Source organism: Phaenicophaeus curvirostris, chromosome 1 (assembly GCF_032191515.1).
Source record: "Phaenicophaeus curvirostris isolate KB17595 chromosome 1, BPBGC_Pcur_1.0, whole genome shotgun sequence".
Classification (NCBI taxonomy): domain Eukaryota; kingdom Metazoa; phylum Chordata; class Aves; order Cuculiformes; family Cuculidae; genus Phaenicophaeus; species Phaenicophaeus curvirostris.
In genome coordinates, this window is record NC_091392.1 from 59,503,075 (window position 1) to 59,519,158 (window position 16,084).

The 16,084-nt window shown below is 38.4% G+C and overlaps 2 protein-coding genes across 3 annotated transcripts in view; one reads left to right on the forward strand and one right to left on the reverse strand.

Moving 5' to 3' along the window:
* The window catches only part of TMEM213 (transmembrane protein 213), a 121,459-nt gene that overhangs the window by 64,317 nt on the left and 41,058 nt on the right, over nt 1–16,084 (forward strand). The window lies entirely within an intron of this gene.
* Nucleotides 1–16,084, reverse strand: part of KIAA1549 (KIAA1549 ortholog) — a 153,375-nt gene that overhangs the window by 55,021 nt on the left and 82,270 nt on the right. For both annotated transcript variants that reach the window (XM_069858963.1, XM_069858953.1), the window contains exons 4-8: nt 14,768–14,945; nt 12,831–12,958; nt 11,636–11,819; nt 3,902–3,961; nt 972–1,117 (exon numbers count right to left, since the gene is read on the reverse strand). In XM_069858963.1, the coding sequence (XP_069715064.1) occupies nt 972–1,117; nt 3,902–3,961; nt 11,636–11,819; nt 12,831–12,958; nt 14,768–14,945 (696 nt within the window). The remainder of the gene's footprint in view (nt 1–971; nt 1,118–3,901; nt 3,962–11,635; nt 11,820–12,830; nt 12,959–14,767; nt 14,946–16,084) is intronic.

Below are 16,084 nucleotides of genomic sequence, written 5' to 3' on the forward strand. Positions count from 1 at the left end.
GACATCTATTTACAGCAATTCAAAGCTGAACAAAATAAAAATAAAATAAAATCTCTATTACTGAAACAGATGTTTCTGAGATAGGAAAACAAAAGTGAGAAAACCCTAACATCTGGAAATGTAAGTGGGAGCAAAAACTGTAGGACTAAATTAAATAAGGATAATAAGTCCGAACTATGAAAAGGGCATCTGTGAAGTAAACCAACTGTTAATGAATTAGCTGGCAAAAGTGATTTTTAAGAAGATGAGCCATTTAGAAGTATTTTGGCTTTTAGTTTGTAGATATGACTAGAAAGAACATATGTGAGAATTTAAAACTTAAAATTACACAATCAAGTCTTACTGGACATTATGTGAATAACTCCACCTCTGAAAAATCTATAAAGCAGCACTGGAATCTAGGTAGCAGACGCTGCCACGTGTGCAAAATTTGACATGATTAATCATTCTTACTTGAAAGTAACTCCAGTAACCAGGACTACCGTGACAAACAGGCAGTTTGTCAGAATACACTATTCTACTCATGTATCAAGCTGCCCATGATTCTATTTCTTATTTATATATCATCACCAAAACACCACAGAGAGCTGCGAAAGCAGCTTCTCCAGCAGAGCACTTTTTTGACTTAGGTGAGCATCCTGTCTCCTTTTGCGAGGACTTGTAAGTCAGACAAGATATTAAGTTTTTATGATAGCAAGTTGGTAAAATAATTTTCAATATGTTTTTTAAGAAGTTTTCTGAATGTTTTCAATAGCCACTAAAAATATTTTTTCCCATTTGTCACGTTTAGCTTAAAAGATACCAAAATATTAAAACCCCCATATTTTATGTGCAAAAGATAATCACCACCAACCAGCTAAATGTGATACGTGCTTTTGAGTTATCTTTCTCAACTTGAAACATAGACAATATTAACTTACTCAGTAATTTATTACACCTTACTTCTTCCTCTGACTTTGAGCTCTTAATACCTGCACAATGTTGCTGCCTGCAAAGCTGGCTCGTCTCCATATCCGCCCTCTGACCAAAGCCTCATTTAACAGGTGAGCTAGTTTCCGCTCCATCTCAGCCTGAAACACCTCCTCCTGAATTCGCTGGTCAATGACACCCAAGAGAACTGCATTGAAGAGACAGTAAACCCAAGAACACAAATTAATTAGTAAAACTTTTCAGTGCCTTTTCTGTAACTTCAATTACAAGCTCAGAGTCGCACTGTGACAGCTCACAGGCAATTCAAAAGCAGTTGTACTCATATGGGAATGCCGCCCAGTTCAGCCAGATGTTACATGTTGGAGAGAAAAAGGTTAAAATAAACAAATAAATAAATAAATAAATATCTGCTGCAACTACTTTCAGTCAAAATGTTGGGTTCAGAAGTGATAGAGAGGTGGAGATTAGCAGGGACAAGGGTTCAGAATCCAGGATTAAAACCAGGAGTCTAGCAGCACATGAATGAAACTGTGTATTCCAAGTGCATCTTCCGTACATAAGATAAACAATTATAGCAGTCATAGCACAAGCAAATTAGCTAGCAGCCCTGCCCACTTCCCAGTCACAGGTATTCTGGGTCACTGGGACAGCTAATACTGAGAGGAATCTCTGAGGAACACATAGGAAACATGAAAAAAGTGTGGACCTTAACTAACAAGATACTATCTAGTAAAAGAGCAGTGGTGTGAACGGAGCGATAGTCATTGAAATGACCTAACTAAACAACCCTAAAGTATGGTAAACCAACTCACCACTGAATGCAGTATAATAGTTCATTTTTCCCCTTGAAGGCCCTCCTCTAAAATGGTTTATATTTTTCAAAAATCCCCTGTTCAGTAAGTGTTTTCATGTTTATGGCACTTAATAACATGCCATCCAATTAGATAAAATAAATTAAATGTAATTTTAGTTGGTTTATTTTTTAAAACAAAAATACTAAAACCACTTTTTCCATTTAAAATTTTTCGCTGCAGATATCAGAAAAAGGAAACATTCTCAAGATTTCTCCAAGAGATCAACAGCTTCTACCTTCTTAATTCCATCATGGACTAAGTATCATAGAATTAAATAGAAAAATAAATAGCAAGTGTCCTGAGGCTGTTATATACAGCAAGCAGAACACTGTTCTTGCCTGTGTATTGTATTTCAGTATCAATGAATTATGCTTAATACCATAAACTTTATTCAACAGCTGAGAGACAGCTACAGAGAACACTGCATATCCCAATGTTTTATGACTCTTGGGATACTTGCAAATGTATCTGGGTAATCTAATATTAAAAATCTCACCTTTATAAGCATAAATACTATCATTTTCCTATGTCATGAGTCATTGCCCTTACAATGTAACACACAGACTTAAAGGACTGACCCAGCGAAAGCCTGCGAGCTCTTCTCAGGCTACCTGCAAGAATTGAGACTACAAAAAATTCCCCTTAGCAAAAAAAGGTGCTGCAACTGGCTTTCAAAATCTTACAGTCTGGAAGTTTAGAAAAACACAAAGAGACATGATTTCTGAGCTGGAAGTACCCTCTTCTTATTGTAGGATCTAAGGGAGCTTCCAGCAACAACAGACAAAGCAAGAAAACAAGAAAGGATGGGGAAGTGACCGAAAAAGCAATATAAATCTCTAAGAAAGATTAGTGATATGCACACATGTAGTTTCTTTCACATTACTGAACATGATCTGAAATTTTTCATTTTTATATTCTAAAACAAACTGTGTGAGCTTCAGAAAACAAGTTGTAATTTTGTTTCCTGCTTAAAAAGTACACTGAGTCACTGGTAAGAGGAGACAGAGACACCTGAAAAAAAGATCTGGTCTATACCATTGGTGAACTACAGGGAGAAAAGCGGCAATAAGAAAAAAGTGTATCCAGTGGAATAGCTGCAGCCTGACAGCAAGTTTTCTAGGCATAGCCTGGTCACTGTTCAGGCTTTCGACTTAAAAGCAGCAGGTAAGACCTACTGAGTACAGACAACTGCAGCAGCCTTTGAGCATCTAACAGTGAAAGCTCAACCGTACCTGGGAATTACAGAATAAACACACAGAAGACTTGGGTGGGAGGGATCTGCTGTGAACAAACTGGAAGACTGCAATGAAATGTTATGAAACTCTGAAGGTCTTCTCCAACCTAGTGATTCTGTGATTCTTTCATGTACTGGGAATGTATCTGTTTTCATTCCCGTATTAAAGTATGCCTAAAGGAAAACAGGGGAGGGGCTCTTTATCAGGCAATGCAGTGACAGGATGAGGGGTAATGGTTTTAGGCTGAAAGAGGGGAGATTTAAATTAGATAATAGATTTTTTTTTTACTGTGGCAGTGGTGAGGAATCAGAAGAAGTTGTCCAGAGAAGTCATGGATGCCCCAACCCTGGAGGTGTTCAAGGCCAGACTGGAGGGGGCTTTGAACAACCTGATTCAGTGGAAGGCACCCCTGCCCACAGCAGGGGCATCTGAACTGGGCGATCTTTAAGGTGTCTTCTGACTCAAACCACTCTATGATTCTATAATTACTTCTGGTTTATTCTTTGAATGTTTTGGTAAAAAGTAACACACAACATTTTAATTTTCACTTAAAATAAAATAAAAACTTGTAAGTCAACATGGTATATCGGCAGCATGTAGAGTAGACACTTTATATCTGACAGTGTAAGTTGTCTCACTAAGAATGAACTCCTTTATAGACCAGAACTATTTAGTGTGCATCACCAATAAATTAGTTCATTCTAGACCCAGGAATTACATTTCCAGATATTCCAGGACACTAGGGCTTTGATTCTAGAATTTATTCAGTACAGGAATGTTATCTCACAAAAATGCAGCACCCCTAAGCTATCAATATTTATGTAGGCTAATTATCCTGCTAACAAATATAATTGCACTTTTACTTATAGAGACTGTACATACCTGTTCTCACCCAGGAAGATTTCATCAAGTGAGACACATTAAGCTTAGGGTAATGAAAGGCTGAGAGAAAAACAGAACAGAGGAAAAACAACCATAAGAGCAGTATTCTCAACAACACACATAAGAAAAGCCACTTCATAATTTCTACTGTCAGCAAGCATCTTATTTACACAGATGTATTATTACTCCTGAGGCTATGTAGTCACAATGGCAAAGAAAGTGCTTTGAATATACACTCCTTATTTTGTCTCTGAACAAAAAGAAGTTAACTAAAGCAGTCAGATTTATTACCTGAAAGATTTCAGCCTGCTGTACTGAGTTCATTGCTTCTTGAAATTTAAAAGCTGTCTGAATTGTGACTCTTACTGAGCTAGCCGCAGAATCAGACTTTTGCTCAAAGGGCAATGAGGCAACTTCTGAGTTTCTGAGAAGGAAAATAAGATCTTCTCCGAGGCAGAAACTGCACAGAAACACTAAATGTGAACCTGAAAACTAGATACATCTGATTTGCGTTCCAGACTTGTGCAGTGGGAAGCATTTAAAACCCACCATCTTGATAATTCTTTTTTACAAAAATCACAAATAAATGCACAGAGAAACATTGCTGTAGACAAACTGCATGACATCTGTGTTCACATTGGTGGCTTCAAGCTTTCTTAGTTTCTCAGTTTTTTTTCAAAAAAGCTCTGCTCCAGAGTGACATCCTTGTCCAGTGAAGCAAATAAAGTTTATTTCTACTGACTTCACTAGAGAGAAGATTTTTCTCAAGGTTTCCACTGGAGAGCAGTAAAGACATGTTGGGAAACAACTGAAGATGGGGGCTGGGCCAACAGTTTCCTCAAGGGAAGTCTTAAGCTTAAATATGGCAATAAGGAAAAGGAATAGTATTAACTTTCTCAAAATATTTAATCCAGAGGCAGTTTGCTAAGCAGTATACAAAGGTTAATTTTTAAACAATTTCATGGCTAGAAAGAATGTTACGCATAACAATTAAATGACCTGGTCCATGCTAGATCAATTTAGAGTAAAGATGTCTTGTCTTCAGTTGCAGAATAGTTTGGGACTATTGCATGTTGCATTGAAATAGAGACTTAACATTTTTCTAATTTAATTATGCAATAATTTGTACAGTAGCTTACTTACTAATCAGAAGAGTATCACAATAGGGTCTTTTATGCTGAACAGGAAACATCAGTCCTCTATATAGTGACCAAGATGCATCAAATTTGCAAAACTCTCATATGCACAAAAAGCAGTTCACAGTCCATTTAAACAAACATATATATTTTTGGCATTCCGCAGCATGATTCTTATGATCGCAGCTTTTAGTTTGGAGTTCCATCTACTCTGGTCATGCAATTGTTTACTTTAGTTTAGATATCCAATCTGAATAAAAAAAGCATAAACTAAACTGCATCTGTTGTTTTTCCAAAGCATGGAAAGCACAAGATAAGAAAATCAAAACTCTTCCAATGCCCCTAAAACTTTGAACTGCTAGCAGTTTTGAGTTTTTTCTTCTTTTAAACTAAAATCATGTTTTGCCTCAGAACTTAATGTGCTCTTCACACTTTTTCTAATTAGTACTTGAATATTATTTAATTCATGCAAATTGCTGGATGACTATTCACTTAAAGTTTTCACGGAATTAATGAAGTTTAAAAAAAACCCCACTTGAGCAGAAAATCTCGATATTGAAAAGGAAGACGTGCTGTGATCATTTGCAACTGAGAGTGGGTTCTAAAAGCTGATGAAGAATGCATGAAATGATGGACACTTCTGCAACTGAGATCATGCTTGGAAGTCAGAAAATCCAAGCTGCAACTCCTATTCTATAGGTCCCTCAAGTGTCTCACCAGCACACACATGGCCAGATCCTGAGCTCAGCTGGAGTCTCAGCACTGCAGCAAGATTATATTTAGAAGATTTCTAATGTTTAGTTCCAGGGGGCATTAAGAACAGCACAGACTGACTGTTATTCTGATAGGCAAGTTGAATAGACAAAATATAGTTACTCGTTAGACTGCAGCTGTCCTGCTAATGACTACATACACATTAATGAAGTAGATGCTATCATCATTAGAAGATTCTAACGTGCAGGCTTGAAGCATCATTCTGCATAACAGCATTGGTTCAATACTGACTGAGAGGCAAAGGGTCACCTAGTCACCCAGAAACATCTTGACAGCAGCCTGAAGCACACCACTCGGGCAACACAGCCTTCACCAGATACTCCATCGAGGACCTCAGACCCTCTCTACAGTCTGTGGGACTACACAGGACAGAACTGGTAGCATATCGATTGTTCTTACTTCTGATAAATGGAGGAACAGTAATAGAAAGCAGGGAGGGAACACAACACGTGGAATGAGAACACACCAACTGAAAAATAAAGATTCCATGCATATACTGGGGTGTGGACAATATTAACACATTATGTCTGTTAAAAGTTCGAACCACATCCACATAGAAATAAATTGCCAAATATTTCTGCAGGTTTTGGACTGTACCATACGACTTTATATTACCCTACCGGCCTTGCAACATCTCCAAGATATCTCAAACAGATGCCACTTATCGAAGTGCTACTTATGACACTGAAAAAAATAGCAACTCCCCAGGTAACTCTATTTATAGTCATAATATAAACAAAGAGATTTATTTGAGGTAAGTTCATGAAGGTAAATATTCCTTGTCTAGCCAACAGCTAGCTTTTGCCTATCCTCACAGAAATCTTCCAGACATAGACAGATACCAAATATATTCTTTCCTGTTGTTTTGAGTAAGTTAGCATCCAAAAACGATTGCTGGTTTTCTTCCTGCTGACATTTAGTTCATGACCATCAAAACAGCTTACAATCTAAAGTGTGAGATGTAAGGTGGACAACATAAAATAAGCATGCAGGAAGGTATAAACTGAATGTTTGAATATAAACATGTTGCTGACATCATGTAGAAGTGTCAGGAAAAGAAAACGTCAAAGTTTTCTGGCTTGGCCATTCTAACATCCCTCTCCTGCACAGAACAGTCCATTCTGTCAAACTAACAACTTTCACTATTGGCCCTGACTCTAAATGCGCAGAAAAAGCTGACAAAAATTCCTGTTGTTAACAACGTACTGAACAGGGACAACCCAAACAGTTACTAAACAGTTGTCCTGGTTTTGACTGGGATAGATTTAATTTCCTTCCTAGTAGCTGGTATAGTGCTGTGTTTTGGATTTACAATGAGAATAATGTTGATAATACGCTGAATGTTTTAGTCACTGCTAAGTAGTCAAGGGCTTTTCAGCTTCTCATACTAGCCTGCCAATGAGAAGGCAGGGGGTGCAGAAGAAGCCAGGAAGGGACAGAACCAAGAGAGCCGATTCAAGCTGGTCACAAGCATATTACATACCATGTGTTGTCATGCTCAGTATGTAAACTTGGGGGAAGCTGACTGGAGGGATTGTTGCTTGGGGACTGGCTGGGCATCAGTCAGTGGGTGGTGAGCAATTTTTTTCATTTGCATCACCTGTCTTTCTTGTGTTTTATTTCTCTTTTTGTTATTTTCTTTTCCATTACAATTTATTGTCACTATTCCTGTGCTTATTATTTTTTTATTTTGTTTCAATCATTAAACTGTTCTTATCTCAACCCGTGAGACCTCTCACTTTCACCCTTCCAATTCTCTCCCTAGTCCCACTGGGGAGGCTGGAGAGGAAGAAGGAATGAGCAATTGGCTATGTGGTGCTCAGATGCCAGCTGGGGTTAAATCACAACAACAGTAAAATTAGTTCTGTAAAAATGCAGTGAAAGGACTGAGTGTGTAAGGCAATGCGAAGTGAACAGGCAGTGGGGAGCAAAGACACTCCTTCAAACAAGGTTCATATTTGGGATATTGAAGGCAAGGCATTGCTCAGTTTAACAGTTTTGATATAAAGTGGTGTTACACAAGCAGCTTTTCCTCAGTGTGAGCCACCTTCAACAACCTGGCAGCTCAGCTAACCTATAAATCAGTTCTTTTTCTTCAGATGCAGACTATAAAACTTAAAAAAGCATATACAGATCCCTCAAGGGGCAGGGTGGAAGTCACAGCCAAGAGTATTAACTGTTACTATGCCTGATAAGTAAGGTACAAATGGCATAGAACAGTATGGCAAGGAACATTTCATATTTACATATAAACTATAATGTGTCAATCACTTATATGTAAACATAGAGATACACAAAATTCCCCAAAACAATGAAAAGCAGAGGGTTCCATATTTATTTGCACAGAGCAAAGCAGCTTCCTATCTAATGAAAATATCCACAACACCTTCCCTGCTATGACTCCTCTGTAGGACACAAGAGAACATGAAATCAGCAATCAGGGCCTAGAAAACAAAAGCATTTAGGCATCTTCCTGCCAAAGTTGCTTTAAGGATTCGGTTGTTGGTCATCCTCAGACTGCTGAATAAGATGTCTCAAGAACAATCTGCCCAATAGCATTAAGCCTTTGGACATGATTTCTGGCTTTGAACACTGAAGATCTAAAATCCTCTGGCTCAAAATACAAGTCACAGCAACAGTGCAAGAAACTGTACAAACAGCTAAAAATAACCAAGCATCATTGCCTCACTTATAAAAACATATAAGCTACGTTTATGACTGTGCTTGTTGACAGACCCATAGTTCTAGCAAACTGAGAAACTGTGTTCCCACTTTGCTGACTTACCAAATTGCACCATGTCTGGTGTTCCAAAACAGTGACTACAAATGTGCTGAAGTGCTACTGAGACCAAGCTAGACAAGTTCAGATCAAAATGAGCTGTCCTGGAGTGGGCTCAACCTACAAGTAAATATGAGTTCCTCTAGCAAAAAACAAGTCAAATGCTGACAAGATGCTCCTTGATTAAGGTCACTGTATCTACCAAATCCTCATGTTTTCTACATTGTGAGCATTTGGAAGAACTCACTGTCCCTAAAAATTCAGAATTATGAAATTGAAATTTAATATATTAATTTTAATTTCATTACGTGTATTTTATTTATTTCAATACAACATTAAATATTTTGAAAATTCATTCTAGACAAATTTGAAGGCCGTCAAACTAAGAGACACCAGCAACAACAAACTGGCTAAGTTCTGTGAGGCAAGTACTACACTTCGTTGGCAAGATACGTTCAACAAACTATGGCAGCAGTTAGACGGGCTGGGTCATTGAAGGCAAGGGCGTATACACAGCTTGTTCAGCTGTCATCACCCCTGCTACTGGAGATGTGCGCTAAAGAAACAATGTTTATCAAGAGCTCCAAATAGGAGAAACTGAAAGTAAAGTGTATATCATGATAGACTTAACTCACCACTGATAGTAACTCTGCCACCCCACACTAAGAGTCCTCTTGAGGATTTGAGGTTTGGTATTGTTTAGGAGATTTGGTGGATGTGAGAGAAGGAAGAATACTTTCATGTTTGAAGTCTGGAGGTCTGTGCTGGAATTTGCAGGGATAAAGTAACCATGCTATGGGCATACTTGTTTAAAACCGCCAGCAGGAATAAACAAACAAATTCTTGATGTTTCAGAAACAAAGTTACATCTATAACTCACCCACAGGCTTGGACATGCCACTGTACTAACAAAGGCTAATTTGCCAGGCCACAACAGTCAACATGTACATTATTTCATTGTAAATCCTCAGAGTAGTCAGGAAAAGAGGAGAAATCCAAATGGGACTTTTTCCAAAGGCACTGCCTGACTTCTTCACTCATTCTACTTTGCAGGACTTTCTCATTAACATCTGAGCTACCACAGATGTGGCATTGGGCAGGAATCAGCTCCACTGGCCAGGCACTATAAGCACGCAGATAACACAGGGAGAGTTCCTGCCATGAGCGCTGCAGAAATTACCTTCAAATTTCTTGAGTACCATAAGGAAAGGAAAATAACGAGAACAGGGTACGTGCATATTTAATAGAATTTTTTTTTCTCTATGACCAGCCTGTCTTTCAGGATACACCAAGGCTTGCTAAAATTCTATTATCACTTAATTGCAGTACAGCTCATTTGCACAAACCAGAAGATGGACTTTCATGAGGGGGCAACCTGCAAATTTACTACAAGTATCACTCCAGAATACGTGTTAAAAACTGTAGAATCAGATGTGTGTACATCACAGGAAAAAAAAAAACAAACCTCCACATCAAAAATATTTCCCAAGAGACTAAAAGTTAAAAAAATGCTAGGACAAAGGCACAAAAGAGATGATACAGAGTAGACAGAAATGTCTTTCAAGCAATCAAGGCAAAAGCAACACCTAACTCTAATTCAGTGAGAGATAAAGACCACAGCCTGCATCCTGAGAAGTTCCGTGGCCTCTTAAGGAACAGAAGAGAAGTTTTAGTCATCTATGGACAGGGATTCTCAGGGCTTTTCATCCTGGCTCAATTAAATACAGCTACCACTGCACAGGTACAGTCTATGTGAAACTGAATGAGAACAGAGATGTTTAAAGGAATTAAGTCAACAACTTTGTACATTTTTTTAATTGATTATGGGAGCAAAAATGATGAAGAACGATGAAAAATGAAAACAAAAAGTTTCAAAAAAATTAGTAAGTCAAACTAATCATAATCATTAGGAAAACATCCTATGCAGTCATCTTACATAGGTTTAAAGGTGCTATGGAGAACAACTTGCATTGACACTCACTCTCCTAACAACACCTTCACTTGCATACTACCACGCAGTCGCACAATGAACAGAAGCTACCATTAGGTCTGACTTTCCACTAGATGTTTAACAGTATAGCAAGAATCTCTGTGTCAGATGTTATGCACATATGCATCTAACAAAAAATAACTCCAAAAATAAAAAATTCTGCATAGGAAAGCACAGTGAGATAGGAGTAATTGGGGAATTAATGGATTGAGTTAACAGTACCACCTGCAATGGTGGACAGGCAAGTACTGTTCTCTCATGATCTTGCTTACATTCATGAGTCATTTCTGTCATGAACAATCCATTAGCGTTCAAGGATAAGCAGTGAGTTTAGAAACTTAGCTTATTTATGAGACTGAGGTCATCTGAAAAGTAACCAAACAAGCTGTCAAGGCTGAGTATCAAGCAAACTCTGCTATGCAGGCAGTTCCCATTAATCTAAGTGCGGGATGGGCAGAGACTGGATAAAATGACTTGCAATGCAAGTAGCACTTAAGAAGCAAGAGATATACTTAGAATGTAATACTTTAAAAGACAATAAACTACTCAAAAAAGCACTGCTGCTCACTAACAGATAACCTAGACAGACTATATGAGTAAATATAAGCTTATGTTGCCCATGTCCTGGGCCTTTTAGAAGTCAGAGCCACAATTAAGGGCAATGCCAAGCCTAAGAATATAAACCCTATTGAGAAGCAGCAAAGGCCCTCGTAGACACAACCAGAGACACATCTTGTACTGCACTTCACAGCAATATTGACCAAAGTGACTTTTTTTTCATCTGGACTGAGACCAATGGACTAATAAAGCCAGGTTAAGCATAGCTGGTCCAGTGTAAAAGGAAAGAAAGACGACAAAAGCAACAAGTTGCTGTAACACATAACACTGATATGCAGTATGTGAGCAGAGAGGGGGAAGGATTTGCTCTGCAGAATTCATGATACAGCTTAGGAATTGAAGCCGCATTATCATTTATACACAAAGTAACTTGAAAATTGAAGGATGAAAAAAAAACTAAAGACAGCGTTCTGCAGTCTTGGCAAACAAGTACTTACGTTCAGCAATTTGCTGCACAGGAAAGCCCAGATAGAAGCTGAATTCCACCACGGACAAGTTTCTTAGCTGCTCACTGACTTTGGACCCGTTTAGAAAACCGTATCTATCTCGGATGGCAAAAACAATGCTCACAGGGCCCTGTCGAAATGCTGCCCCAGGCCTGCTCAGAGTTATATTCAGTATCTGAAAAGACAAGATTTTAGCAGGGTCAACAAAATCAAATCAGTGGCGCTTCCATTCCTTCCTTGACGGAATTTTGTTTTTCCTAATATGAAAGAGGGGGCAATTCACATCAAAACAGAGGAACACCTATTCTAGATCAATTTAGCATGCTGAGTCTCAGAAGAGGCAAAGTTACATGTGAATTCTTCTTCCAAGAGTTACTGTTTAAGGTCAGCCATAATCAAAAATTATCTGAAAGCTGCAGACCAGAAAATGACAAAAACACCACCTACAGAGACAGTCAGCAAAATAAATCTAGTAATAAAGAAATCTTAGGTGAATGTCAAGCTGTGTGGAACAGACGGGAAGAGATTATGGTAAAGTAACATTCTGAAAATGGGATGTTCTCTTGGTCAAAACCTCCTATACCATGCACACCCAGACCCTACTGCTGGTTAGAAGCCTTATTTTGGTACCACATACACAGAAACTGCGTTCACATAAACAAACCTTTTCCAGACAGTAAGAGAGTACTTAAAATAAAAGTCTGCTAAGCTAAGAAATTGCTAAACAATGCAAGAGATTGTTATGTGTATTCTGTCTTCAGTCTATAAAGTCACATTGGGTGATTCGATGTTAAGAGCACAGTTAAGAGCACTTTACTATATGTATAGTACTTTAGATACTACAAAGTTTATGCCGTTTTTCCTGCTATGGTTTAATTTTAGGATACCACAGATGGTGATATATGGTGCCAGTTAAATAAAGTGATAAATTTTTTTACTAATTTTGGTATTAAAACAAAAATACATTATGTTTAAGAATTCAGACAGAAGAGGGAGTTGGTCTCCTTAAGGTGAATTATTGACCTTCCAGGAAGTTTTAAGCTTTTATATGTCTCACTGTTCTACATGATCTAGATGGCAAGTGGCAGCCAGTGAACACCTAACTCAATTTACTGGCTGGATGAAATACAGGACAACTAAAGGTGAGGAGAAAAAAGGACAGGTACAAAACATGTTAATTTATTACCTGCACAGTGAAGTTGTAGAACTCCTGGTGTTTGCTCACCTCCAGGAATGCCATTGTCAGCCCTTTCTCAATGCGCTGGCTGAAGTTGCAGAACCCAACATCCACATTCCGAGGCACAAACTGAAGCACTGAAGGCAATGGGTACGTGTTATTCGTACAGACAAGTGCTTCCCCAAAAAAGAACAAAACAAACAAGAACCTACAGGGCTATTGCTTTTTCATGGAAATCAGGACATAGGCAATGAAACACTGGGTAAAAATACAGTAGAAATGCATTTTGTGTTAGTGCAGTAAATTCATTAATTCTGTTGCAGCAGTAATTAGACTATGAGAAGAAATTATTGACAGAATACCCACTGCTTCCTCTGGCATACTGAAAGTCCTTCACTATGTATATGTGGCTAATTTTATATGACTTGAACACTAAATCACCCACAATGAAACTCCTAGTACCCAAGAGATCAATGAAAAACTTAAGGAAAAAACCAACAAATCTCATCATCCTGTAGCCTGAAATATAGTATTTAGCTTGTCTAAAAGACCGTATGTTGTGTCTGTTAATACACATTAGTCCCAGTCTAGCCCTTTCAAAACAATGAACAATCTTTTAAATCCAGATACAAACACCTTGAAGTCTTTGAAAGGAGAGAAAAATCGAGCACAGGAGAGAAAGAATGAGTGTAGAGGAACATGAGCAGACACATGGACCTCAACCACATGAACCTCTCTATTGCTCTCTATAACTACCTGAATGGAGGTTGTAGAGAGGAGGGAGCTGGCCTCTTCTCCCAAGTGACAGGGGACAGAACAAGAGGGAATGGCCTCAAGCTCCACCAGGGGAGGTTCAGACTGGACATCAGAAAAAGATTTTTCACAGAAAGGGTCACTGGGCACTGGCAGAGGCTGCCCAGGGAGGTGGTTGAGTCACCATCCCTGGAGGTATTTAAAAGATGGGTGGATGAGGTGCTGAGGGGCATGGTTTAGTGGCTGATAGGAACATTAAACTTGATCCTGGAGGTCTTATCCAACCTGGTGATTCTATGATCTGTGGATTTCCTCATAAAGTCTTACTAAAGAAACGCTACGATTAAGTTACAGATCCTTGTAGCAATGTTATACGAGGTTGAAGAACATAAAATAGGTCTACATAACCATGTTAAGCACTGCAAAAAGACATCACACCAAGTCAAGATAATTAAAAAGGTGATATCTTAGCATAGAATTATTAGTAACACATGAAACATACCTCAACAAAAGTACCATGTTTGACATCCATTAACTTTTTGCTTATATACTCTATTCCTCTCACTGCCTCATTACACAGTCAACCAATCAGGCAGGTGGTTTTGTTATGCAAATAGTGCCTGAAGAAGATTTTAAATGATACCATTGACTCTCTAAGTCTATTATGAGGGTAATATTTTACTTTAGATTATTAGTAGCCGTGGACTTCAGATAAACTGCTGCCATACAGCTAAAGCTGAGTATTACATGAGCAATCCTCCTGCTCACATTATGCATGAGCAATCAATCAATCCTCATGCTCCCCATTTCTCCTACATTATAATCATTCCAAAAAGTAGCATCTAATGTAAACATTATTCGGAACTTGACTCAAGAATTATAAAGTTGCTGCGCTGTGATTTTATAAGTAAATGTTTCACAGAATTTTTTTTATCTTCTCAATTTTTGAAGCAAGAAAAAGAGCACACCTATTTTACCATGTGCCAAAATTTTTCCTAAAAAAAAAATCATTAAGTTACGGGATTTACCATCTATAATTTATCATCTCTCAACCTTCACAAAAAAACAAGAATTCAGATTCACAGCAGCAGAATGCAGGGGGTTGACTCAACTTTGCACACTGAATCACAGGCAAATAAGTGTGAAACAATACAAAGCTACATATCCTCCTCTTCATGTCATAAAGAACTCACCTGTCTGAACTTGGAATCTGTTGTCTGGCACAGTAAAGGAAGGATGCAGCGAGAGGATCACAGGGGCATCACCACGCAGAAGACTGCTGTTAACAAGCGCATTTATGACAGCTACTGCCGTGTAAACAAAAGGACCTGATGTCACCAAGAAAGCAAATTTGGGGGAAATTTTATAAACCTACAGAAAAAAGAAAAAGAAAAAAACTTCAGTGTGAAAAAACCCAAAACCTTCAATGTGAAATTCGGCAACACTTTAGACCTACATAGCCTAACGCTTTTCAAAGCCACATCGTCAAGAGCTAGGAAAATGTAACCTTTATTTCTCACAGAGAGAGCAGAAGGACAAACACTAAGTGCCGTACCTTGCAGCCTCTGCTCCAGTGCATCAGAAAGGCAACTCCCCGTGCTAGATGCACCTACTGGAAACTCTTCAGTACAACACACCAGTCTCAACACTTACTGATTTATCACATCCTACTACAGTACCCCTCCCCCTGTCCTGCATTCCCCTGGAGCGCACAAGAGTTCCCACACAAAATTGCTGGTTACTTGCTGAACTGCTTACATAGCTTCTGCATTTCAGCCATGTACTGCAGAGTAAATACATCCTACACAATTCACATGATAGGTAACGAGCAAAATACACATTAACCCATGTTTTATGGACATAATAGTCACATAAGAACACTTTCTTCCAGAGAACACTTCTATCTGCCTACTTCAACACAGTTACCACAATTACAATATTCCTCTTCCAATTTACCTCTTCCAATTTACCTCCTGACTTTAAGTCTTTTTAAAAACCCCGAGGAGCCTTAGACATCATGTGAAAGAAATTAGATTCTTAGTTAAATATAAAGTTAGGTGAACACTTCCATGCAGACCTTCTCATCCGTCATTTCTCTGTCACCCAAGTAAGAACAAACTGATGGCTTTTATTTAATTAAACATATTGCCGTGTTTTTCCTCCTTCAGAGGAACTCTCTTAATAACAAGGACACTTCTTACCCCAGACTTACTTTCTTCCTCTTTGGTTTATTCCCACAGTTTGCTTTATTTGCCTCAAGTAGTGATAATGGCATGCTAAAAGAAAGTTGCCTGTTACTTGCAAAGGAGACTACTTAAAAGGCAAGAAAAAGGAAAAGGAGAATTAGAAAGCTCAGCGACAATTTGCTGGTGATTTCTAAAGTCATATATGCTGATGAAGAGAGGCCTCGTGTAGCCAGCACATACTTTACGCGCTACAGATAAATATATGAGAAGAGAAAGTAATCTCCGATAACTAACTCAGCTGCGTCCATCTCTGACTTTTTACAG